The 27,320-nt window shown below is 39.8% G+C and overlaps 2 protein-coding genes across 4 annotated transcripts in view; one reads left to right on the top strand and one right to left on the bottom strand.

Annotated features, from left to right (window-relative positions):
• LOC128382684 (glycine--tRNA ligase) overlaps positions 1-27,320 on the bottom strand; it is a 116,768-nt gene that overhangs the window by 8,140 nt on the left and 81,308 nt on the right. Inside the window, exon 1 of one of the 2 annotated variants that reach the window (XM_053342682.1) lies at positions 183-440. The exons of the other annotated variant lie outside the window; for it this stretch is intronic. Coding sequence (XP_053198657.1) covers positions 183-437 — 255 coding nt within the window. The 5' untranslated portion in view covers positions 438-440. Of the gene's footprint in view, positions 1-182; positions 441-27,320 lie in introns of those variants that run through there. 2 annotated transcript variants of the gene reach the window in all.
• The window catches only part of ctdspla (CTD (carboxy-terminal domain, RNA polymerase II, polypeptide A) small phosphatase-like a), a 32,028-nt gene continuing 11,727 nt past the window's right edge, over positions 7,020-27,320 (top strand). The window contains exons 1-3 of one of the 2 annotated variants that reach the window (XM_053342685.1): positions 7,020-7,358; positions 25,769-25,935; positions 27,212-27,244. In XM_053342685.1, the coding sequence (XP_053198660.1) occupies positions 7,283-7,358; positions 25,769-25,935; positions 27,212-27,244 (276 nt within the window). In that variant the 5' untranslated portion in view covers positions 7,020-7,282. The remainder of the gene's footprint in view (positions 7,359-25,768; positions 25,936-27,211; positions 27,245-27,320) is intronic. The other variant, XM_053342686.1, reaches the window with a different exon arrangement.

The raw sequence follows: 27,320 nt of genomic DNA, 5'->3' as shown, positions 1-27,320 counted from the left end.
GCAAAGCGTTAGCTGCTAACTTATAGCTCGCCATTCATTAACAGACACAGTTTCATTAGCAGCCGGTTAGCTTGATAAGCTACACACAATGCCAAGGAGTCTGAGGCCATAAAACTATATCTAATGTTAAACACACAGATTAAAGCAGTATCAAGTGAGATTGTGAGATAATTCTGCGCTACCTGTTCTTTGACTGCAAGCCTCAAAGGGGCGAGAATCTGCTCAATATTGCTGTCCATGATTCGTCCTTCCGTCTGCTGCAGCCAAAGACTTTTCTTCTGGTTCTTCTTACACAAGCAGACCGACGTTGAAAGCGGCCTGTGTTGGGGCGGGTAGCGGAGCGACTGCCGAACAAACAGGACCGTGGACACCGGGCAGAGGGAGGAAATGTCAGTGCTGGTCCTCAGCAGTGCCGATGCTGCGCTGCGAAGAAGCATGGACCGCCGTAATGTGAGCAGAGGAGAATGATGAAATCTCAGGAAATAAGTAAACGCCGCTGACGCTCCAGGAAGGCACTTTCGCTACGTGCGTATATCGGCAGATTCGTCAAACATGATAATATCAGATCAAATTAAATTAAAATAAAATAAGATTAAATAGATTGAATTCAAATAAAATACAATTTCCACGTAAATCTTGATTAAAAAAAAATAGAAGCTCATTGCTGCCTGAAAAAAAATGATGTTATACTACAAATATCCATGGTAAGCCTAAATTATGAGATACTACTATCAGATGCTGAAAATAAAGTTAATTGAATTAAAAAATTAAATATAATACAATTTCCATGTGGGTTGTTTTGTAGTCCATCACACTGAGCCACATTGTATGGAAGACCATTGCTGCCTGAAAAAAACCCCCAAATAATAATAATTAAAAAATATCCACAGTAACTCAAAATGATATGATACTAGATACTATGGATATTATTACTACTAGATATTATGGTGATACTATGGTCACAGCAATAAAGTCACTTTATATGTATTTTGCTTTACACAATAGCCAAAAGGAAAAGAAAAGGACATAAAAAATGAAAAAAGAAACAAAAGAAAATATGAAAAGTACTCATGGTGAATAGATTAAGTCTCAATAATTAAAAAATCCCCCATTAGGCTTATTTTAAAGAAATACTTAAATGGTGCATACGTCTTTTTAAAATCTTTCAATTTTCCCTTTAAATGCAAATATTAGTTTTTCCATAGATGGTGAGCTTGAAAGTCCCTTTAGTCATTGATTCATTGGCTTTAATGTTGAAAAACATATGTGGCTCCCCCAACACGGTATGCATTTGTCCAGATCCTCCTTGTTCCTCCAGAGTGTTATGATTGAATTAGAGAGAAAACAGGAGACAATGGAAAACCGTTGGATATCATTTAATCCAAAGTAATATATCATGTGATATCTGCCCTGTCTTATTCCTCGTTTACTGTTGTAAAAACAAGGAGTCGATCATTCAGATAAATCACAGACACTTCATGTATCCCCTGCTCATCACCTCGGCCTTATTAAGACTAATTGTGCCGAGGAATGACAACTTTACTGTTTCAATCATTTTAATACACCTTCATTGAGAGAAACATTTCCTGATTGAGGATGGCTGTTTTCTCAAGGTCGTTTCAGTCAGTTCCTGCTCTGTCAAAACCAGCATGTCAGAGTCTATTGTGTGCTGCTTGATAGTAAACACCCTGGAGCTCAAGTGGTCATGTTCAGTGTTGACTGATCAGTTTCATTCTGTGTCAAAATCAACTGAACTAATGGGTTTTTTTGCTGAGCATTTTTTTTAACTTGTAAATTTGTAAAATTAGCAATGCTGTTTTGCTAAATATAAACATAACTGTAATTAATGAATTGGTGCATATAAGGTTTTTGTGTAACCCATTTATTTAAAAAAAAAAGAGAGAAATAAATTGGAAAACAAAAGAGAACAAGACATAAATCATTAGCATCCCTAATGGTAGGGGAAGCACTATTTATGTCAGTGTGAAAACACAGTTACATCTATCCCGTTTAGGTGCAAGTCCAAAAAAGATGTGAATGTAAATTGCATCTCACAAAGGACTCTGCCATCTACTTCCATCAAAAATGTGTCTCTAGTACACTGAGAAATGTACATTTCACACTTCTATCTCTACTCCAAAACCCAAACTCTAAAAACAAACAAAAACGGCTCATGCCTTTCTTGATGTGGTGAAGTGAGGATTTTGACATGAGCAGCAGATGACATGCTGCAAGAAATACTATATATTAGTTACATAATATATCTAAATGCATCCGGATTATACATAGCATGATTGAAAATGGCCCCTATGGTCAGTTAAGCTGTTTTAATCATTTCTCTTGTTCTTTAAAAAAAAATTGTATGTTTAATTTAGCTTTTTTATGTTTTGCACTATATGTAAAGCACTTTGAGTTGCCTTGTTGCTGAAATGTGCTATACAAATAAATTTGCCTGGCCTTGCCTAGATTTTCACCACAAGGTGGCACAAAAGGAAAACTAATGATTAGAAACACATTCTACAGTCACACGAAGAGAAAATATTCAATTACAATGTTTTATTCACTAATTTGTGCAAATAGTGGCCTGAGGGAATGCTTTTCTTTGAATTTTATACAAAATATGACAGCAAAAGATTAGTTACGCATATTATTTTAAGCTGTAAAAGATTGCAATTTTGTACTGCAAAACTGGCTTATATTGACATGTAATGTAAAGGTATTTGTACAGTCAAGATATCACCCTATAGGAGGAAAAGTGAGTACGTACCTTATTCCTTATTTTTTAATATCTTTTTGCTTCTATATGAGTGTCTTGTTTTTGTCCTTTAATTTGTGTTTAAAACAGATTACAGATGTTTGTCACGCTGCATCTCCTATTTTATTAATGCTCTACAATACCAAGAATATAGTACACACAGCTCAATAACAGCATATAAATTGGAAACATTTTTACTTCTTTTAACATGGGGGAAAAAGCCTTGTATTATAAATTTACTGCCCCGCATTGCAGGATGTCTGGACATCAAACAATTTACAGTTCCTGTACTGAACTCTATACAAGCCTCACTGTGCCATTGTTTGAGAGAGAGAGAGAGAGAGAGAGAGAGAGAGAGAGAGAGAGAGAGAGAGAGAGAGAGAGAGAGAGAGAGAGAGAGAGAGAGAGAGAGAGAGAGAGAGAGAGAGAGAGAGAGAGAGATGATGTGATTCCACTTCCTTACTGAACTACACCCACGTTCATGAAACATTCAAGGACCCTGCAGTCTGACAGCACACCACTAGATGTACTTGAAGATAGTGAGAAAGATCATCTGTGTCCTATCAAAGTTAATATCAAAACCATATTCATTTAAATTATTCATCAACAGAAATACATCGCTTGAGGCCTGTGCCACACAGATCCCTCAGAAATAAATGTCATAGGCCGATGTTTCATGCTGATGATCAAGAAGTGAATCGCTCCAGTGTTTGATCTCATGTCTTAAGGTGGTATTGGTCCAGTATGTGTAGTGTGTAGATATTTCTTTATCTATATGACACTTGCCACTCCCTTTGACAACAAGACAGCGAGGAAGTGTTTGTGCCCTGCAGCTGTAATTTTTCAAAGAGAGATTATCTGTGTCCCCAAATAGGCTTTTGAGTGCTGTGCTCAGTATAACAACCACACAGCAACCATTCATTTTAGACTGGACGTGTTTGCTATTAGCTGCTCCCTCAGGGTTTCATTAGTTGGAATGTTTTTAATATATGACCAACCTTGATGTAACACTTTGTAGGCGAGAAATCAGCTGAGTGTCAACAATTTCATGTAATATTCATACACTGATTAACAAGAAAAATACTTACAGTATAAAAAAAAAATATGATTACAAATAGAATAATTTCAGTGATTATGGTGAAAATTTCTGATGAGTCACTCCTCATAAAGGCTTTTTGAATTAAATAGGTTTTATTAATGGTCAATGAATCAGTTATATGACACTAATAAGAGCATCTTTTTGCGTTGCCAGGTTGTGAAAAAAAGTTTTTTGGCAAGTGTTTGTCCCCCCTACAGGATACTTGTGTTTTTAGCTTTGTAAATTAATCAAGCTGCAAAGAATGTGGACCAAAAACCACAAAACCAGTTAGTTATAACATACAAACCATTTACAAGGGAAAGTGGTTCTGTCATGGCCCATGCAATCTGATTACAATCTATTATTATCATTATTAAGAATAACTACAACTGCAATGTTTGCAATGTTGATTAATTTTTTCGTGAATCAACAGAAAATTAATCAGCATTTCCTAAACATTTGCTGGTTGCAGCTTCTCAAATGTGATGATTAGAAGCTTTTCTGTGCCATATATGATAGGAAACTGAATTTCTTTGAATTATAGACTGTTGATCGGACAAAACACACCATTTGAAAATGTCACCAAAAGATCATCAGAGGCAATTTTCTCTATCTAATGACATAGACAAAATTATTAATTGAGAAAATAAACAGCAGGTTAATCAATAATCAAAATAATCAATAGTTAGTAACCCTATTAATATCAATGGTAACGTTTCAGTATTAGCAATGCAAATGCAATGATTGATCATTCAGGCTAACAGCAGGTTCTGACACTGCAAAAATTAAATTTTTTTCTCCATGTCTTTCCTGATTTCTTTCAAGGGATTATTGATCGTATCCGTGTGTAGTAACCAAGCTGTGGTTACACACAGGCTCAGTGTCATCAGATTTCAAGTGGCCATGCAGTCTTGACAGACACAGTAACTTGAAACCAACTGTCAAGTGCTGAGAAGAGATTGTGATTGTGCAGCTCAGAGGCAAAAGACATGTGTTCTGGTGTCAACTGTCCGCATACATATGTTATTGTAAATATCAGGACGGAGGCAGTGACCCACACTAAAAGCACTGTGTTGGCTGGGAGATTACATACTAATTGTGAGCAGCATCAACAGATGACAGCCTGCACTTACTGCTGTTTTCCTCCTGTCCATATGCCATCTTACACTTGTCTCGCAGGTGGGGTCATTTAGGGCTGCGTGGGCCCCGGCTCCATTAAAGTGACAGTGAAGATGAAGAAGGACAAACACACAGATACGTCACTGCTGGCAACCGACCAGAAAACCACTTTATCTCCCTTGTAGTTATTCTACGATCCACTGAGCATGAATAATGTTTATTAGTTGGAGGGTGTAGGCCTCTGGTTCACAGGTGGTTCAAGATATGGGAGAAGACTACATGATTAAAGGGACAATACTCTTTTTTTTAACATATAAAAGTTGGTTTATTCGTACTTCTCTGCCTGTGAAAATATATGTATAATGTCTTGTAGCTCTCGAGGAGGTTTGTCAAGTGAGGAAATAACCCTCTTCTCTGTAACATTGTGGTTTGGAAACTACAAGTCTATAACAAAGTTAGTTCCTTACATGCTTCAGGCAAGGCTTTGAAAGAGGCAGAGAGGGTAAAATGAAAGGATGCTATGGGTTGCATTGTGGGAAATGTAGGAACAAGCATTTTTAGAGCCTGACCCATACTCAAGACTAAAAATCAGGATATCGCAGCATTTGCAGCACACATTTGGCATTGACCTTGATTCTTTTTTAGTACATTAGTCATAACCACTGTCAAGTAAGACATCGTTTACATTTATAAGTAATAAATAATGATTAACATAATTTAGCAGTATATATTATTTATAATACATCAATAAGGACAGTTTTTGGGTTGCCAGGTTGACAAAAATCCCTTTGGCTGGTGTTTATCCTTTCTATTTAGCAATAATGCAGTTAGAAATAGTGAAAATCCATTAATAAATGCTGATAGGAGCTTCAAATTCTCCAATATAAGCCATTGAGTTTTAACTGTGAACAAGTCATTAAACAGGATTTTCCAATAATCCATTTTACTGATGAATTAAACGGCTAAAAAGAAAAGAGCTTAAAAAAAGTGTCATGCAAAAAGGATTTTTCACAAATTGGCAAACACAAAGTTATTTGAATTATTTGCCAACACCTTAGAAAGTCCTGCATTATAGAGATCCAATATTCATATGACTAGAGAATCCTTTAAAAATGTAATCAGTTGTTTCTTTTTGAAGAATGAATGCCTTTTGCTTCACTTCACAATATTTTGATTCCCTGATTTTGTGACTCCACACGCTTCTTGTTCTTTCAAATTCCAGTGGACATGACCACTGGTGTACTAATGTATTAAAATATTTAGAAAAATCATACACAGACATGCTTGTTAACTTGCCCAAGGCTTATAGCTTCTATTGGGGACTCTGAGGTTGTGTCATTGCTATTGTTTCATGGGAATTTGGGGGTTTAAATATCACACATTGAATTTTTAAGAAGACAAAATCCGTAAAAATTGACTTCAACCAATTACAATAACAGGATTTGACATTCTGTAATTATATTCCCGAGAGGGAGGCTTTGAAATGTGGCCTAATCATAGGGACAGATTTGCCAAAAATATATTTTAAAAGCATTTTGAAGAATTTTATAGAATTCCTTGGAAAGGGTGGGGTTGCCTTAGTGGACTTTGGACTCTTGACCTCAGTATTTCTAAAATCCTGTTGTCAGCAACAAAACATTTCCTGTGCCAAAAAAATGTGAATATTTTCCTAAATAATGCTGTAAAAGTAAAAACATGACATTATTTTCTGTACATCAGACTATAATCTCTGTGTGAAGGGGTAATAGCCTACAGTACCAGCAAACAGTGAGAAGAGGGCGGGCTGGGAGGCTTTTTTTGAGCATGAGCTGAACAGGATAACAGAAATGTTGAAGGCGTGATGTTGTTGTAGTAGTAGTGAGCCTGCACGGTCGCCATCTCTGGGTAAACGCTCAAACCGTATCACGCAGTTGATATTGTGTGTGCATTAAAGCCGGGGCATACAGTAGCAGCAGCAGAAGGCGGGGGCTGTGCTGCTTGCAACAGCGGACACACAAACACACACGCACACACTCACTCACACACACACATACACTCACATACACATTCACACAGACAGGACTTCAATGCAGGACTGACGCTTTGTTTCTCTCTCGCACATCGGACCGTCACCTCAAATGTTGGACGCACTGTGGCCCGCTTCTTCTTACTGACACCTCTTGTTTTGTAAGCTCCGGGGAATGGGACTGCATGCTTCGAATAAAATGGGATTTTAATGCTGCAAACAGCGGACTCTGTAGCCTGTGCGCAGCCGGGGGACTGTAGCGCGCTTGGTAATGTTTGCCAAGGAATAAAACGGTGTAGCCGAAGGTGCGTAACATCTCGTTTCCATGGACAACACGTCCATAATAACACAGGTTGCAAATCCGAAAGAGGAGGAGAGCATTTCTTCAAACCAAGATAAAGGTAAGACACAGAAATCTGTCACCTTTTTTTTAACATTTTTTTTTTTTTTTTTTTACATGCCTGAATTTTGATACCCGTCTATTTTGGTGCAGCCGCGTATTGTTTATGTTGCACGGTGCCAATCTGATCTGCAGCCCCTCAGTGCAGAGAGGATAGTGGGCTCTGGGCTGCAACAGCGAGCCAGTGTATCGACGGTAAATCTCCATTGTTGAGCTGAGGCAGAGAAACATTAAGAGCAAGAGCCTTCAGCCAGACTGTCACTTTATATAATGTTGTGATGGCACTAAAACTTTACTGCCAAGTGCTTTATTGTTTGGCAGAACAAGACCTGTTATTTTAATCATTTTGCGACTCTAAAACGTGTGATATTTTCTTATCTGTGTGGAGTGTGCTCGGTTTACTACAGGGGGCGGGTACTCTTTTTCTCCCTTGCACTATCGACATCCCTGTGTACACATAACACTGTAAAATGCGTGGTTTACTACCAATAACAACTCAATCCAAGGGTAAAATCATCAGCTCGCCTCTGATAATTAAAGAAAGCAACCAAATTCAAGTATTCAAATGAGAATATATAGAATCGTGTATTTGAAGTCCATTTCTAAATGTAAGGGATGTTTGAAAGCCTATAACAACATTGATGTATTTGTCACGTTATATCAATCCTAGAACAAAAGCACCACACTAAAGCAATATAAATATGAGGGGACAATATCTTTAACCAGATTGTTTATTGGTATCATCCTCCTGTGCAGTTCTTGTTGATAATATTGATGATAAAAACAATAACTGATAGTCTATGTTCACATGGTGAAAAAAGTACATTTTCATCTGAGGAAAAAGTGCCTGAAAACACCAGCTCAACAGCTGTCCCACAGATTACAGAGGCTGAACGAAAACACATTTTCTCTCTTGTTGTTTTGCACAAGAGTCGCCACTTTGCCATGTGGTGATGACATCAATGACAAATCCCCCTGTGAGTCAGGAGCTTTTCGGTTTTCATTAACTTTGAGAGGGGTTTGTACTAGTTTGTGCAGACCAGCATACTGCACTCTACTCACAATTTACCCAGATGAAACTCATTAACATATTTTTTGAAGTTACATATAAGTAGTGAATAAACTCATGTTATGGGACAGTTGGCATACACGAGGGCTACACAGGTGTCCATGGTTGTGTGGAGGGCCCTGACATTCCCGCCAGCACCCACCCCACTGAGCCACAGGGTGCCTGGAGGCCAGAGGGACCACAGCTTCCTGCTACACCCTGTTCCCTGTTGGAGAAAAGGTCACCTTCCTGCATCACCCTCTGCTGAACACCACTGACATACATGAACCACCCTGACTCATTAAATGCTCAGGGTCATTAAATTCAGCTATAATCAAGATCTGGACACTAATATAACTCAAGATCAGCGTTGAGGCTTTGACATAAACTTTATTTTCAGTACAAGGAGCTCTAGGACTGACCTGAATGATCATGGCAACCAGATCAATTATGATTAATGTATCGCTGCACATTTCCAATATCCTTTCCCCTCATCAGTTTACTCTAATCTTGTGGCGCCACCTTGATGATTAAAAGACATCATAAACAAATCAATGAATGAAATCACTAAAAAGCAAACATTCAACTTCATCTTTGCCTGCGCCGCAGCAGAGAGAAGTAACATCATCCAGGAAACTGTTGCTTTCTTTTCATTTTAGCACATTTTAAAGCCCTTGCATAAAATTCCCACACTTTCCTGTCTGCGACATCCTGCTTGTCTTGAGCAGTAAATCCCAGATGACGCATGGAATCCAACAATTAATCTGGCAGGATAAAATGCGGGGTCAATCGCTGACCAGAGAGGACACAAAATACTCACTCACACACACACACACACAGACAGGCTCCTCAAACGGCTGCTGTGACACACATAAACTATCACCAGGGAGCTTTTCCTGAATGGAGTTCCTGCCTTTCACTACTGGCTCTGTCAAAGCAGACAACAAACAGCACTGTTGTCCGGGACAGTTACTCCTGCTCGGGCTGCACTGAAGCCACAAATGATTACACATGCTCACACACACACAGACACACACACACACACACACATACACTGAATATTTCAGTTTCATTCCAAGCAAAGACGTAGTAAGTCATTAGAGTTTTTATAGACATTTGGTCAGGTGGAGATTATATCTTTATGCATTATGGATTATGTTAAATTAGGTGAGCGCTGGAATCATGATGTGGGTGGATACTTTTTCAGACACAGCACATGTTCTGGTACAAAGTCAACCATTTTGGAAGATATATAAGTCTTTGTTTGATAGGTAATGGTGACATGTTCACACCGTTTGTGGTATCATAATGATGTTTCTTTCACAGTAACCTGCACAGAAGCACATAGGAGTGTGAGAGAGCTGCTTTTCTCCTCTCAGAACCCAAATTAGGCTTTTTCATTTGGCACACTTTTCAGGATCTGATGCAATGAACTGTAACGACTGGACTGAATACGCGCAGGGAGTCACACACTGGCCAGACTCTGTCTTGCTGCACAAATCACCCAGGCTTTGCTCTGATAACTTCGAAGGCTGATAGGTATCAGTGGATGAGCCCTTTACCTTAATCAGATTGGGTTGAATCTGAGTTTAGCTCTTCACTCCTGCTGGGTGAGTGATGACAGATACTTAGATAAACCCACAGTATTACTCTCACAGTGCTAAGTTAAATAGTGATTATAAAATTAATGGGACTTCTCACTTGGAAAACTTTCTCACTGGATGTTGTTTGACTTCCTGTATGACGCCTAATTAATTTCAGTATGTTCATGCAGTTAATTCAGACACTTCTTAATAGCAATGACATATGTTTTGCAGTACATCGCTTGGTAATTGGTGTCAGATTGAGGCTAGAGCTGCAGCTGAAGATTATTCTCATTATGGATTGTTTTCTCCAATAAATGTTTGAGATCTATTATTTTTGAATTGCTTGTTTTGTCTTTACAAACAGTCCAGATCCAAAAGATATTCAGTGTACTGTCATAGAAATGTGAGAAAACCAGAAAATAATCACATTTGAGAAACTGAAACGAATGAATTTCTACCATTTTAACTCTCATTTCAACTGAGGCTGAATGTATTACTGAAAATACATGTTTATTTAAAAAAAAACATATTTCTCTTTCTAGATAACTCTCTTCATCAGGAAAGTCATTAGCTGTGTTTCTCAGTTTTCTTTCTTCTGCACTGATTATCTTTGTAGAATATTCCCAGGAGTCCTTAGAATAAATCTTTGCTTTTTTGGGGGGAAATACAAACTCATGTTGTAATTTCTTTAATTGTATGCTTGGTTTCCCTGATCAATCTGATCAATCTGATCAATCTGAGGCTGAGTAATGTGTATTCTCCTGAAAAGCCATACAGTAACGTCATCCTGACCTATTTATTCCAATGGCAGCTCAAGGCAAGACCATTTGGACACTATATAATATTTCTCAGAGACCTTAACCTTCAGTTCTCAAAAGGTCTATGGTCAAGATACTCTAGCTGTCCAACTCATGAATCCTTCTCACACAGGGTGAAGCACATAGATGAAGAGGAGTAGCAGTAGCAGACACTTGAATTTATTAATATTGTTCTCTGACATGTTAAAGTATCATAATTCCCTTGAAATAATTGCCTCTCATTTGGGAGAAAATAAGCTATAAATCAAAAGTTATAATATTATTATAAACTGAAGAAAAGGGCTGTGATTTCATGTGCACTTGGCTTTTGAGGGTTATTCCTGGAACACGCTGCTTTACATAAATAAAGTGTTTATGATGTGTGGACCACACCTGCAGGGGTGTGTGCAGCACAGTTAGCGAGGGGCGCTACTGTAAATTTTGGCTGCCCTGGAGTTCCTGACACAACTTGCCACTCTGCTGTGCAGCCTAAAGCAGTGTCATTACTGAACCAAAGTGTTGGGTAGAGGAAAATGACTGAGTCTTTCACCTCAGTGATGTAGATTTCTTAATGCTGGATATACAAGGGTGCTTCCATGTTAATCTAGAACTCCCCACCCCCTCCTCTTGGGAATCCCATTGGATCATTACATGCGCATAGTGAAGTCAATATTCAATGCACCATTTTGACTGAGAGAAAGAGGGAGGAAGAAGCTGGACTCAGTGCTCTGAAGTGCAGGTCCTTATTACAGATTTATGAGCCTATTTCAGCCAATGCTGCTCAGAAAAGCAGATTATCCGCACCTCCAGGGATGTGTTTGAATGTTAGATGTTTCCCAGCACATCTTCATTACTTGGGTCCAATAGCGTACTTGGGCAACTGATTGGGAAGAGTTGAATGTTTTTCTTCCAAGCCTAAGCTCCTTGACTGATAAGCTTGTTAACTGTATGTGTGGGATCGGCACCCCTCCTCTTAGATGAACACGCCTGAAGTGGAAGTTGGGGGATTGTGTTTATGTCTGTGTTTTAGATGGAGCCAGTCCCACAACAAGAAGCGGTGTAATGTTTATACAGCTGTAAGTAGCAAATTAATGTATTGTGTGATATCGTTGCCCTGCACAGAGCTTGTTTGGCTTTGTAAGTAACCTCAATGGATTTGCCAACACTGAATTTCACATTACGTATGAGCTCACAAACACTTGATCACATATATAGTGGCTCCCTTAGATGCTTGTTGACATATCAACCTCTGTTTTTTGTCTATTTGCATATCCACCTGTTGGTATCACTTTGTATAAGTGGTTGCATTTTGAAAGATTAAGTGCTAACTGTGAACAACTTTTAAGTTTGTCAAAAAGGGAAAAACTAATACTGTTAATCCTGGAAATTTAATGTATTTGTAAACGCTGAATTTATATCAAAATGACAGGGAAAGGCTTATTATCTGCATTCTTGCTGATAGTTAGATGAGAAGATAGATACAAATCTCATTTGAGAGTGCCAAGTGTATTTACCAAAATGTCAAACTCATCCTGTCATTTTGATATAACAAAAACATGAGTTTCCCTGGATATCACCATCAATATTACTAAGTTAAAATATCATCTAAAAAACTCCACTCTAATACAGATGTTGTCTTTGTAAAAAGTGATATTTATTGACCAAAAATGAAAAAATAGACTATGGCTGTGTATGTTAGGTCAGTTCTGTTAGCTGTATTCACCCAACATACCCAGTATTGGTATTGAAGCTAGCTAAGTAGTATCCTTGTAAGTGTCTGTCTCTCTTCGGTACATTTCTTCAGTCTTGGACTTTGTTCCTGACAACATATTATAAAAATGTCAAATTTTGATTGAGTGTTATAGTAGCCGGCAGAGTTTTTCCAGGGCATATGGAGGTTATCTCTCTCATGACACAGAATGCCTTTGGAGGATTTATGTCAGATTTTCACATCCACTCACAATAGATTCAACTCAAAAATCAGCAGAGTTGCCTTTAATTACAAGGCAGCCTGCACTGTATGTAGATCTATGGATTGTGAGACACAATGAAGAAGATGCAATCGCACTGCAATCCGTCCTCACAGCAGCCACAGGGGAAATGATGTGGGTTGGCTCTTTCTTTACTCCTACATTGGCTGACTGTGAATACTTAAAACCTTCACTCAAAATGCAATTTAAACTGAGGAAAAAAGGAAGAAGAGTTTATACCACTCCTGCTCTGGCTTCCAGTTATGGATATTGTTTTTAACATCCTTTTACTTGTTTATGAATCTTGTCACAGACTGCATTATTGTTATTTCCTCAGATCAGTGGACACTCTGCTTCTTACTGTATCAGAAACTCTGCCCTCTGTAACAGTCTCCTTCTGGATCTGACCTGAAGATAGTTTACTCAAGTTAATGTCATTCTGTTTAGCTTTTAGATAAGTAAAAGTAGCAATAATGTAATCTGAAAATAAGTACAAATCTTCATTTAGTAGTATGCATAGAAAAATGTTTTTCAAGTATTTAATGAAGAAGAACTCTGTGGAGTATCTTAAATTGCTTGGTTACAAGTGTATTGCTGCATCTACTGTTGGGGGGTTAAATCAGTGCACAATAAGCTGATCATATGAAAGATGCAAACATCAGTCGGTTAATTGATTAGTCGATCAACAGAAAATCAATCTGCACTTATTTTTTAGTCATTTTTGGGGTAATAATACACCCCAAAAAGCTGACATTTTTCTGACATTTCTTAGACAAAATGATGAACTATAGCTGTCATGTAAATGTAGTTGAGAGAAAGTATATTTCCCTCAACAAATTCTCTTCTCATTCATGCCTGGCTGCTTTTTAAAGAGTAAAATCTATGTGTGCCTGCATAAAACTCTTACAATGTCTCTGCTCTCAGTGAAGTCTGTTCTCCATTTCGTTGGTTCATCTTCGCAGTAAGGATTGGGTTTTACTGGGCCTCTTTTTATGTCTGTGTGCTTTGGACCGTATGTTTGACGGCATTGTGGGGAAGTTTTATGTTCGTCTGTGGTCTCAAGTGAAACTCACTATGCTGTGGTTGCTTGTTTTGGAGCAAACAGTGTTTCAAAATGTCCGGCATGGCCTTTGAAGAGATCATTACAGTAGGATTCCAAATAAATTCTTTGTAAGATGATATTCTGCCCAGTCAACCTTGATCAGGAGCAGTGATCGCTTGTGATTGCACTAATAATGTTTATATTGATTTTATTTGAATGAGAAAATATATATTTTAGTGCAAGATAACAGAAGAACTGCAACTGTAAACTCCAGTTAAGCTGAGTGGATGTGGGGATATTGTCGTGTCCGTTTTCAACTCTTGGCCTAATTGACTGCAGCCGTCAGTGACTTTCAATGCGTCAAACCTCTCCTAATTGAGCACAGACTGACACTCCAGTGCTTTTGCTGCGTGCCTGTCAGGCTTATCTTTAAACGCACAGTGTTGTTGTGGGATTTCATCACTCTGTCTTTCCTGTATATCTTGACATATCGGCATTCAGCGGCTGTGAATGAGTGAAGACTGTTATTAATGCTCCAAAAGCCACAATCCCCCCGGAGCAAATGACCGCCTGCCACACGGCCACCGCTAAAACCTGTTTCTAACAGGACTTTTTACCACAGCGTGGACTCGGACAGGCTGCTGGCTCAGAATAATTGAGCATCCATTCTGCCAAACGGACATTGTCAAAACAGATCAATAAGGTGAGAGAAATGTAGGGGTCAAGGAAGAAAGAGAGCAGGAGAGAGAAGAGGGCAGGAGAAAGTCTTCAGATAGCATCTGTGTGTCTCTGGGTTGCAGACAGGTACCCTGCCTGCTTTTGACAAGGGGATGGCCTTTCTGCATGTTTTGCCCTCTTCTGGCTGGCATTCATCTCTAGTAATTGGCTATCTAAAAGGGAGATCATGTTTTGTCCGTAACGATTTTCTGTCACCCCTCCTGAATTATGCTGCGCACCAGTTTACAAGATATTTGACAGATGAGCATAAAAGGTTTATACATTTTTAAATAGACGAACTAGGGATGAGTAAACACAGATGCTGTAAAAGATACAAGGAGGCATTTTTCTGCCTCTCCAGAGGTAAAGGTGAATACTGTTTAACTGTGAATCTCAAGGGACACTAAGCAGGACATGCTGTATGTGGAAATGTAGAGATGAACGCCTCTCAGAGAGCAGCGGCATGGGAAACTGTAGCAGTGTTGCACAAGCGGGACATGCATGCTCATGCCAACACACACACACACACAAATATATGACCTACTTGTTTACTTCCTTATGCTCATAGCAAGCAGCACGCTAATGAATCTGATTCACTGTGAAAAACACGCAATTCTACATTTAATGGTTAATTTTCTATCTGGGAACAGACATTGATTCCACTCTGACTTCATTTCAGGTTCGTTTTTACAGCTGCCTGGACAGCATCTTGTACTCTTGGGTCAACAAATGTACGAGCATGTCTTTGTTCAAGTGAGGCCTAAAGAAAGGCAGTTAATTTCATCTGACATTAATTCTTCTGCTGTTTTTTTTAACCAACAGACAGGCAAGTAGGATTTCCCAACAGTCGCTGAGCCTCTGGCGTTGAGTGTAAATTTGTAGATCAGAATATAAAAAAAGATATATAAATAATAAACCGCCACAGCCCCAAACAACGTGGGCCGTGTTGCTGCTGGTTGCATAACTCCAGCGGAATAGTCAGATCTCCCTCATTATTTCTCCCTAAGCTCTCAGTGGGTTAATTCCCCCACGCTTGTCATCTCCTTCATTTCGCAGAGCGCTCGAGAAGCAAGCAGCAGCCCTCTCCCCTCGTGGGCTGCAAGCAAGCTGGCACTGCCACCACAGAGCCTACACAGCTGTACGGTTAAGGCAGGAAAGCAGGGGCAGACGCGCCCACGTCTCTGTGTCAAGGTTCACAGCAGCAGTGGGGAGAATTAATACCTTGCACGCGCATTTGGGTGCCAGCAGAGTGGTATATTTATGTGTTTAAATCTCAGCAAACCCTGCCTTGACTTGTTCAAATGTAACTGCTGCGTTAATGTCAGTTACATAAGGTCATATAGGATGCATTTGTATGTGTATGTATATATATATACATAAATCCTCTTGGATAAGTAGGGAAATAAAGCCAGAAGGGCAGCTGAGGGTCAGTCACTGTGACTAAAGGCATCTGCTAGAACCGGGTGTACCTCAACAGCCTGTAATTTTCACCCCGGCCTCAGCTGTCTGTGTGGGGAAGTAAGGAGGCTTAATGGGAGTTTATTTTATCATACTGTGCTATTATTGCCTTGATGGCCTCACACATAACCCACCACAGACCTCGGCACAGTGAACACACACGCAGACCGAACTGCAGGCTCAGCTTATCTGATGCTACCCAACTCCACTCAGCTGTTTGGATTTGCTGCATGTGTGTGTTCAAGTGTATGTGAAGCAGATGCTCTTTGGTGGAAATATTATTTTGCAAGTCGATCTGTTGTAATTATTATGGCTTCTCTTAGTGGGAGTTTTTGTGTGTATGTGTGTGAAAACAATCAATAATCTATTTTTGCATCAATGAGGGAAGATTTCATTCTTACCACTTCTGTGTCTGGGATGTGATTGTGAGTCATAATTAGTACTAAAACCATTAGCTGATTAATTGATTAGAAATAGCTTGTTTGGTCATTTTAATCCTCAGTTCCCATCGCCCACATGTAAAAATGTCCATGAGCAAAGTATAAACCCCAAATTACTCCTCTTTTATGAGAGAAAATTGGAAATGACCTTGGGGTAAATTGGCTGTCAAATGAAGGTAATGTTAATCATGAACAATTTTGATAATAAATCAATTATTTATCAAACAAAACGGTCAAACATTCAATGGTGCCTGCTCCTTTTCCAATAGATAAATAAAAAAAGTAATTAAATACTGAAAAGTGATCAACAGATTTGGGTATCTTGATAGTCTAGTGGGTGTCCATGGGTAAATCATGAGATGCACCTAACAAAATTCTGGTTTGAAATCTTCAAAAATACAAAAGTAAAATTCTGGCACTCACACGCAGAAGAGCAGGAGAAGAGTTTTCTTTTTTTTAAAAGCCTTTATTGGTACATGGCTTGTACTATAAACAGCCAAAGAACAACCAGTTTCAACCTTCATCAGGTCTTTATCAGGGTTTAGATCAGGATATAGTACCTGCACCTGCACCTGACCTTTTTAAGCATTCACTCAGCTGTGTGTCCTGATTGGATAACTGGGACGACAGATGGGAAATTAAGCGTCATCCAGAAAGTACTTCCCCAAAAACTCACCATCCAAATCATGCTATACATAAGTTATACTGTGTTAAAGTAAAAAAGGTAAATCAACATCTTATCTCTTGACAGTTTGGAAATTAATAAATGTTTGTTGATGGCTGTTGGTACTCATTCAACAAATATTCAAAACACTTAAAGATCCCCTCCAGACATGTTCTAAAATATATGAAAATCCTCTAGTTGTGTCTAATATGGTTTTCTCTACCAAAAAAAGGTCCAATTACATCATTAAAAGGCTTAAAATTAAATCCTCCCTCATTGAGAAATACAGAATCTATGAATATTTAAATGTTCATTTCAAAAGTTAAACTGCTGGATGAAAGATGTCTCCTACTTTACTGAGCATGTGCATTAGATGCTTCAAGTTTCTGCATCACACACAAATTCGAAAAATACATGACCTTAACTGGTTGGGACTGGTTTTAACTTTAATGCAGATTTTCAAGGAGCACAGTGAAACTTTCTCCATTCAGAAGAGTAATGTGAAAACAGTCGCCTAGTGCCAAATTCTGCACATAGATCACTCCACATACTCAGCAAACAAGGGCTGAATGATATGGGCAAAATCGGGTATCACGATATGTTTGACCAAATACCTCAATATTGATATTGCGACAGTATTGTAGGAATGACTATTGGTGCTTTTTGATAACTAACCATCTTTAATGAGGATGACTAAATAGGTTAAGGCAAATTATAGAACAGCTAGAACAGTCTGGCATGTTCAGAAAATAACCCCATTAGCTCATATCTCATATCATGATATCAATATAATATTCAATACATTGCCCAGACCTACTTTACATTCAGCTGAAGTAAACTGAAGTAGACTTTAAAAAATGTCATAAAATAGTAAAAATAACATTAGAGGCAGCTCTTATCTACAGTTAAAAATAAAAGATAAAAGTATTTCTTTTCTTAGCGTTGTCACATTATACTGTGTATCTGTAGGGATTCCTTCCACTGTGTCACTTTACTGACACAGTGCACAACAAGGAGTTCCCCCAGCTGCTGTCTGTGATTGCTGGGGACAGAAAGAGCTTCATCTTTAGGTACCTCTGAATGTTGTCAACTCAAGACATTAGATCCCAGGCTCCAGGCGAAAAGTGGATTACTCGTCGGGTTGGGGGATGTGTGTGTGTGTGTGTGTGTGCGTGTGTGCATGGAGAGTCCTGTTCTTCATTTAGACTGCAGCCGAAATCTATCTAGTATTTTATCTCACATGGTGTTATATAAGCCCTAGACAGCTGGTCCCACCTTTAATGCAAACACCCCGCACTCACTCAAAATCTCAGCGAGGGGAGGGGAGGAGAGGAAATAATCTTTGAAATTGTGCCCATTTCTTGAGGCAATGTTAGCATAGTAATATGTCATTTTTGGTTGTTGGTGTATTCTTGCCATGATGTCAGGTTACCACTTTATCACAAAGACATTTTTCTGAGGTGTAAAGAAGCTTTGAGATAGCATGGAATCCCTCCAGCTCCCAGCTGTACATGGTTGTGCCATTTAAAACCAACCGGTTTTCCATCTGAATTATTTAAGAGTCACCTTCACATGGACTGGTCTCACATTTACCTTCATGCCCCCCCCAGGTACTGTACAATTTACCTGCCTGGCTGGTCAACTAACTGCTGTTTGAGTACAGTTCAAAGTCTGTCAGACAGGTATTACCAATGCCTAAATATTAAAGCATATTAACTTAAGCTGTATTTATGGAGTTATGGTCATCATTCCTGCTCTTAATAACTTTGTACTCACCAGGTTAATTGGGGCATGTTAACTGGGGACTTGCTAAAAGGAAGGTGTGCACTAGCAATCAGTACGGTGGCCGAGACCCGCCATAGCTGCAAATAAAAGTAACTGCAAACAAAAACAAACGCTGCTGCAAATAAAAAGAAACACTGCTGCATATAAAAGAAACGCTGCAAATAAAAAGACACACCGCAGCAAACAAAAAAAACCGCTGCAAATAAAAACAAACGCCGCTGCAAATAAAAGAAACACCGCAGCAAACAAAAAAAAACACCGCAGCATATAATAAAAAAAAACGATGCAAATAAAAAAAGACAACGGAAGTGGATTACCGGGGACTGTTTTTGCCGAAACACCGGAAGAAGAAACAACAACAACAGGAGTACGAATTGGAAAACGAACTAGAAAGTAAGTGAAAATGGTAGTGTTTGAGGGTGACTTGTCTGTTTCAGCCAACATGGGGATGAGGATCGGAACTGCAGACACTTAAAACACGCTGTTCCTCCTACGGGATGGGTCGTAGGTTGGGAGGTAGCCACAAGTCCTTCTGAATGTTTTAAACACCAACCCTTAAACATATTTATTCATGCCGTACATTGTTAGAAAGCATAGGTTGCCCTGATTCATTCAAGACCACTCACGAATTATATTGGTTGCTCACAGCCGTAATAGTATTCAGCCACTCAGCTAAAGTAAAAACAGCTATAATCTCTACATACCTTCAAAGTCTTCCCTTTATCCACAACGATCATCTTATGACTCAGGACTTACAGTACAGTTCGCCAAGTATCCATTCTTGTGAAATATGAAATCCGTTTCCATAACATCGAAATACTTTCCTCAATATGTCCATGTATTTAGTCCAACACGTAACGTAATAACACAAATAACAAACATATACGGTCCCTTTTACGTCTTTTCCTGACCTACACGTACAAGCAACAACAACAACGACAGTAATAAGCTGCCGGAACTATGTAGCCGTCAGTTGTTTCCACTCTCGTTAGTGGTCTCCCCGTGTTAGCCGAAGCTAACAATACACCGGCATTCTCCAGTTCAACTTCAAACCTGGGGCTACATCGCCTGACCAAATAACACATTAAAAAGTACATGTAGCGACATTAAACACTACCATTTTCACTTACTTTCTAGTTCGTTTTCCAATTTGTACTCCTGTTGTTGTTGTTTCTTCTTCCGGTGTTTCGGCAAAAACAGTCCCCGGTAATCCACCTCCGTTGTGTCTTTTTTTATTTGCATCGTTTTTTTATTATATGCTGCGGTGTTTTTTTTTGTTTGCTGCGGTGTTTCTTTTATTTGCAGCGGTGTTTGTTTTTATTTGCAGCGTTTTTTTTGTTTGCTGCGGTGTGTCTTTTTATTTGCAGCGTTTCTTTTATATGCAGCAGTGTTTCTTTTTATTTGCAGCAGCGTTTGTTTTTGTTTGCAGCATTACTTTTATTTGCAGCTATGGCGGGTCTCGGCCACCGTAAATCAGGCATTCAAGCATGTTTTCCCAAATAACGTGGTGTCAATCAGGATTTTCCAACCTTTTCTGCACTGCAGACCATCTTTATATTGATTATTTTGAAGCAGATCAAGTGGGAATGGTAAGGGAAAATGGAGCACTGACTGCAGTTCAAGATAATTCATACAAAAGTAGCTTATAATAGCCTCTAAAGTGATATACTTTTTTTGCCAAATCATATGGTTTACACAGTGATTGTTTTTTTTTCAGTTTTTGTATGGATTAAACAATCAAGATTTAATATGTTAATTAATAGCTTTAGAGGTGCTAGCAAGAAGATTTAGCTCCATTTGGACAGAGCCAGGCGAGCTGTTTCCCAAAATGTTGAACTATTCCTTCAAAATCTTGTGACCCTCTCATTGTTGATCATCAATGTAACAATGTTGCCATATCCTCAGATCCCAGCGATTACTTTGGATGAAAATTTTATCATAACAGTCAGGCACACTATGGAAATTAGAGTCTTTAATTGACTGCCCTGCTGAGCAGCTTCACCCAGAAGCATTTGTCTCAAGAGTGATGAATGCCCTGACATAACCCTGCAAGGCACAGTGCACTGTAAAAGCTGCTAAACTTAGTTTCATATTTTACATGTGGCATATTGTGCTTTCACGACTTCACCCTTTTTGCACTAGAGTAAAGGAGGCCAACTCAGAAGTCTTGAGCTAAGCCGGGGATCATATTCCCTCTCGGAGCCTGGCATTATTCCATGCTGTGGGTCATGGGGTGATTATCTCTTCCTGTCAGGAATGCTGAGAATTTCCTGCGTTTTCTCCCTCTTCCGGCCTTGTTAGTGGTTGTGCCTGAACATGTGACACAGAGCCTGGGCCCGGTTGGCTCTGATTGACTAGTGAGCTTTCTATCGCTGTTACCTAACATTCAGCTGGAACATTGACACAGGCAGTGACTTAAAGGGACATTTTCAAAGCTCACACTTCAAGGGAATATGCTGAATCAAATGAAGTGTATTCAGTGTGTAAATTATGTGCACCTGCTCTGAGGAGGCTACAGATCTGGCTAAATATCCATCTCTCGCTCTCTCCAGGGACCTTTTGTTAGATAAAGGCACCCTTCACCTAGATTTTGATTTAAAAGATTTGTTGTGCCTTTTCAGTTTGTGCAGGTCTACGTGTCTTAATGGCAAATGTTGCACTTTAACCATCTGCAGTTATTCTCAGGGCTGACGAAAGCTGCATTACTATTAAAGCAAGCTGACTCCAGTTACATTCCTGTGCAAGGACACAGCAAGAAAAAAAGTTCATGTGTGCTCTAACTGTGTCACAGTGTGAATGGATGCAGTTTTTGATCGCTGCACACGTGGCTATTTTACTTAAACATGCGAACATATGTGTGTGTGTGTGCATGCATGTGTGCGTGCGTGCGTTTGCTCAGTCTCCGGCAGCAGTCAACTCTCAGCTATGTTGTTTGTGTCAAAGGGAGAAAGGAAAGCTCTGTTTGTGTAGGGTGGTGGTGCAGGAGGGGGTGGAGTAAGAATCAGACCCAAGTATAGGCTGTCTCGCCACAGTAACTCTCCCCACCCATACTACGCCCTTCACTCCCCTTCCAAGCTCCCTCTTCTCTCGCTCTCTTTCTCTCTCCCTCTTGCGCTCCCACCTGCTTTTTTGGGGTGGTTGATCAGGGCAGCAGACCAGGGCGGGAAAATGTAGACCGTCTCAAAATGGAGGAGTGCGTGTGGAAGAATTACATCGAGCAAACTTAATGAACCAAACTTAAAGACCGTGTAAAGTGAATTCAGACATTTTCTTCTAAACACATTAAATAGGTCATAAATGTATTTCTTAAAAATGTGTAAAAAGCATTTCAACCATTTAGATTTGAATTGTGGAGCTAGGCTTCACACACTGTGTTTCAAGATTTCTGTGTTCAGGATTTAGTGGGCGGGTCTGAAAATCACTGCTGCGTTACGTAACGTGGCAGTGATTAACATAAACCTGCTGCTGCTGTAGCGGTATAAATACATTCAGCACACACTACTACTACTACTACAGTCTACAGTTAGCCAGTTAGCCGCAAAGTTAGCCGCTGAGCTAGCAGCTGAGCTAGCCGCCGAGTTAACCGCTGAGCTAGCTGCTGACCTGGTAGCCGAGCTAGCAGCTGAGTTAGCAGCAGAAAGCTCCCATGCGTAGCATCCATGTTTCGGGTAGAGGTGGTGACTTTGATTGACAGGTGACACTTGGTAGGGGGCGGGGTTTCAGCGAACTTGGCGGACACTCCCACAGCGTTTGGGAGCAGAGAAAGAGGCTGATTTTTACACTTTGAAGTAATTTTTTTAATCATTCAAATTTAGCAGGATGGTTAACAACACACTTTTCTGTGGTATGTCAAACTCAGAACACATTTATTCTTACTTTACACAGACTTTACATATAAAATGGTTGATTCTCCCAAATTAAGACAACAACAAAAAAAATCTCATTTACTCCTAGAGCTGTCTAGCCCTGCAGGTAGTTTTGGTTTTATTTGCCTATCTATCTCTCATATTGCTGCCTCCACCCAAATACAATGTAGGTGACGTTTTAGTAATCTATCAAGTCTGATGCATAAAATAATAACATATCTATATGGCAGTACATTGTCAACTGATAAAATCCAGACTGAAAGTTTTTGGTAGGAAGTTTCACTGTAAACTGTGGATGTCATTTTTTAGTTACAGTTGTCGTTGAACAGTTGGGGATATAAACATATTGGTTTTCATACTGAGAGCTAGATAAACAGATTGCTACCACTCTCATGTCAGCTACTGCCAGGGGCAGCTTAGCTTAGAATAAAGAGTGGAAACAGGGTAGAACAGTTAGCCTGTCTCTGTCTGATGTTAGGTATTAATACCTTTTTCATAAAGTGATTGAGAAAATATTTTCTGTCCTTGGTGAACCAACCTCTTAAATTTTATAGAAAGTCCTGGTGGGTGTGTGTGTACGTGTGTGTGTGTGTGTGTGTCTTTCTTGACAATCGTCTTTCAGGGTTAATTCTTCCAGTGTGGGTTGTTTACCTTTTTCTCTAATCAGATAAATTACTCCTGTGCTTCAACCACTAAAGCTCTGTCTGTATCTGACAATAAACATTTACTTTTATATCCACAGACAGAAATGAATATAGACTGTATACTTCTAATCGGTACAGTTTTCTGTAGCAGCAGTGAGTGAATCAGGTCTACAAAGACACAACAAGGTCATAGTAACACAGCATGTTGCCTTCTTTCCCCGACTGTATAAATGTGCTTGTTTACCAAAGTGTTGCTTCTTTGGTAAATCTATCTCAGAAGAGGAAGATCCACAGTGAGCTTTGGACTACAAAGCCAGAGAGAACAAAGAAGACAAACTGCCCGAAGCCTGTCAGATCCAGTCAGAGCAACCCAAGGATAGTTTCAGGCATCAATCTGAAGGCTCTCAGAACAGGAGCCGGCTGCAAACAGCCTCAGCATGCATGGCTAACTGGGCTGCCTGTGTCACACGGCTGTATGAACACGTTAACAAGACGGCAGCAAACAGGGACACTGTGTGATGGCCGCTCCCAGGCACAGAAATGATGATTCCAGTGGTCTAAGTCAGCCCATGGACACTTCAAAGTCTTGAGCAGATTTGGGATTTCCATGCCTAAAAATTACCTTTAAAGCAATTAAGCAGGCAGAGTTTCTACTTCAGGAACACCTCAGGACTACTGCACTGTCAGATTTTAGCCTTTGTAGTTGCCCAAATTTTTCTATTTTTAATCACACAACCTCACCAACAGAAAACATAAGAATCATTATCCATGACAGAACATTTACAGAGACCTACAGACCATTTTAGTGTGCTTGTTTCTCCTCTGCCAGTGTGAAAGTAGGCCACAGGCTTCAGAGACAGTGAAGGAGGAATGATGTAAGCGGGAACCTTTACTCTATGTGTATATTGTTTTCACCCTGGAGATCTGCAACACTCTGCCAATGATCAACCCTTTTTGCCAAGCAAATGGAGGTTTCATTGTTGTCAAATACACTGTAGTCATATAACAGAAATAATTTCACAAGTTAGAATATGAATATGATTATAATGTGTCTTAACTGAACACTCAGGATCTGAAAGCTATAACATTTTCTTTCTATCTCCCTCCTTTTCTTATACTGTCATATTTTCTGCCTATTTTCTCATATATATTAATCTGTCTATCTTGAATTGTCCCTTTTTCTTCATATTAATTACCTGGACCATCTTCCCTGAGGGCACTCTGATGGAGGCTATTTTTGTCCCTGCGCTTCCTAATGCATGAACCGATGCCTCACCGTGTTGTACAACATACATCTCAGGGCCCTTGCTGTGTCACGATAACGCAATGATGCATGTGAGACACAGTTGGGTCTGAAGCTCCGAGCATCACTTAACTTCTTTTTTTGCTTCAGAGAATGCAGCTGTCATTAACATAAAAGCTTTTAAACAGACATGATACCTGCTCTTAATGGATGACATTGCTGTGAAATGGCACTAAAACTGCACTCAATTTTAAAGTCAAGAGAAGCCTTTTTGGTCTCACAAAGTGTTATGTGTTCATCAGTTGTGGAATGTAACTAAGTACATTTACTCAAATTTTGAGTTGTACTTTACTAGATTTTACATTCATAGTTACTTTACAGATCAAGATCTTGCATATAAAACATATAATAAGGCTATGAAAAATGATGCGTTGTCATATGTTAAAATATGGTGTCCCCAAAGTTCTGAAATATTTATTTTTAATTGCTTACGAATAAGGTATAAAAAATAAAGTTACAGCTCCTACAGCCACTGACACTGAACAGGGCAATGTTTCAGATCTTCATCAGCCATTGTCATTTGCTCTGTTAAATCTAAAAAGGAGTGTGGGACTTTTGTCTCCCCGTTCTGGCAGTGAGAGTAAATGAATGACAGGCACACAGTGATGGCTGGTAAACATTTTTGTTTACTGGATATTTTTTGGTGGTCCACCAGCTCACCATGATTTTCACAGTGCGCCATATAGCCACTGACTTCAAGCTACCACTTCGGCTGTAAATTGCTAGATAAAATGTTTTGAGCGTCGTAAAATTCCCACAAAATGACTTATTTCACTATGAGAATTTGATCTATTAGTTCCAATAACATTTGGAGAGTCTAGAACAGACCACTGGACAGAGCCAAGCTAGCTGGTTCCCACTGTTTTCATTCTTTGTGCTAAGCTAAGCTAACTGGCAACATGGCTGTAGCTTCAAAGTATTCATAACATTTTAATTTCAGGACATTCACTTAGCAATAACTAATGTTTGTACAGTGTGATAGGCTATTGCTACTTAAGCAAAGTATCTGAATACTTCCTCTGTGGTTCACTACCTATAGCTATGCAAAGCAGGCTAACCTCACTCCTATCTTTGACTGTTTTCTCTTACAGTCTCCCAGTCCAACAGCAGCCTAAAGAAGCACCGGAGCCGGAGCATTTTCAGTCCCTTCTTCTGCTGCTTCCGCAACTACAATGACTACCACGTGGAGCCACCACCTGCCAACAACAAGACACTTTCTCTGCCCCCGCCACCAGAGGAGAATGGCAGTCCTCCTAAGGTGAAGCCCATTTTTCTCTGTAGCTTGACCCTACATCATAGTTGGCCAGAGTCCAAATACTGACCAGACAAAAGAAATAGTGGGAATTAGTTCATATTTTCTGCCAGAAATCTCAGTTTCACTTGAGTGCTCCAGTAACAAGAAACATTTGTTTAGTTTTGTAACTGAGAGCTTGTCAGGGTTTGCCTTTTCCTGCAGAGAGCTGAGGCCGAGGCGCTGTGCAGCCTCGCTGAGCTCCCTCCACAAATTTTTCCAGCTGCTTCAAACCCGGTGAACCCAGAGGTTGTTTACCATCCACTGCTTGAAAATACGGGCTTGCTTCCCATCTTGCATTCTTCGATATCTGCCTACACACACAACCGGACACACAAAATAACACACAGAGCACGCTGAGAAGCTTAAAAACACACACGCACTTGCTCACTCTGTCTGGCGCATGCTCACACAGGCTTGCACAAGTCTTGCCATACACCCATGACAACACATGTACGCACACACACACACGCATACACAAGCACACATACTGCTGCATCTTTAATCCCCATAAAGTGGACCTTGTCTCCGGTGTGATGGATTGCCCGGCACCCACGCCTCCCCCTCTCCTTACACACACTCTGACCAGTGTAGTGAGGATGTGTGAAGCGAATGTCCTGGCTGTAGGAAAAGGCGCCAAAACCCGAAGCTCCTCCACAAACACGGCGTTCTGCTGCCAAGGCAGGTACACGGGGCTATAAATGGAGCAAAATAATATCACATTTCCACTTCTGTTTACCTGTAAATGTCTCTCATTCAGGGGAGGAATGTGTGGCCCTTTACAGACACTATACATGTGGTCAGTGCTGACCCGCACTGTACCCTCCTTAACAAATGACTCCCCATGAATTCAGAGTGAACCTAGCGAACCTTGCCATAAAAAGCCTTGTTATAGTGCAGGGCTGATTTTCAAGCTGGGTCCGTGCCCACAGTCCCTCCCAGCAGTGTACTGTTGCTGGATTTCTGGCCAGCCGTATTTGTTTCTATGGCAGCTCTGTTTGTTTTTGAGCGTGTTGTTCGCACTTTCTATCACAGCGTGTACTATATGTTCCTATTCTCTCTCTGTCCTTCTCCCTCCCTCTCTCCCTGTGCATTTGTTGATTAGAATATTGATGTTGTCGATTGCTTCTCCGCAATGATTTTCACTGTTTTTCTTTCGCTTCCCGGTTTTCTTTCTGCGTTTGTTTTTCTCCCTCCACCTTCAATCTCTTTCTCTTTCTCTCTCTCTGTTTATTTTCTCCAGTGTGACCAGGTCCAGGTCATCCCCATCCCCAGTGTATGTATTATTATCTTTCTTTTTTTTTCATCTCGCTCCATCACTGTAACGTCCTCACCTCTGCCCGCTGCGCTTC

Source organism: Scomber japonicus, chromosome 21 (assembly GCF_027409825.1).
Source record: "Scomber japonicus isolate fScoJap1 chromosome 21, fScoJap1.pri, whole genome shotgun sequence".
Taxonomy (NCBI): Eukaryota; Metazoa; Chordata; class Actinopteri; order Scombriformes; family Scombridae; genus Scomber; species Scomber japonicus.
This window is presented reverse-complemented; position numbering and strand designations above follow the sequence as displayed.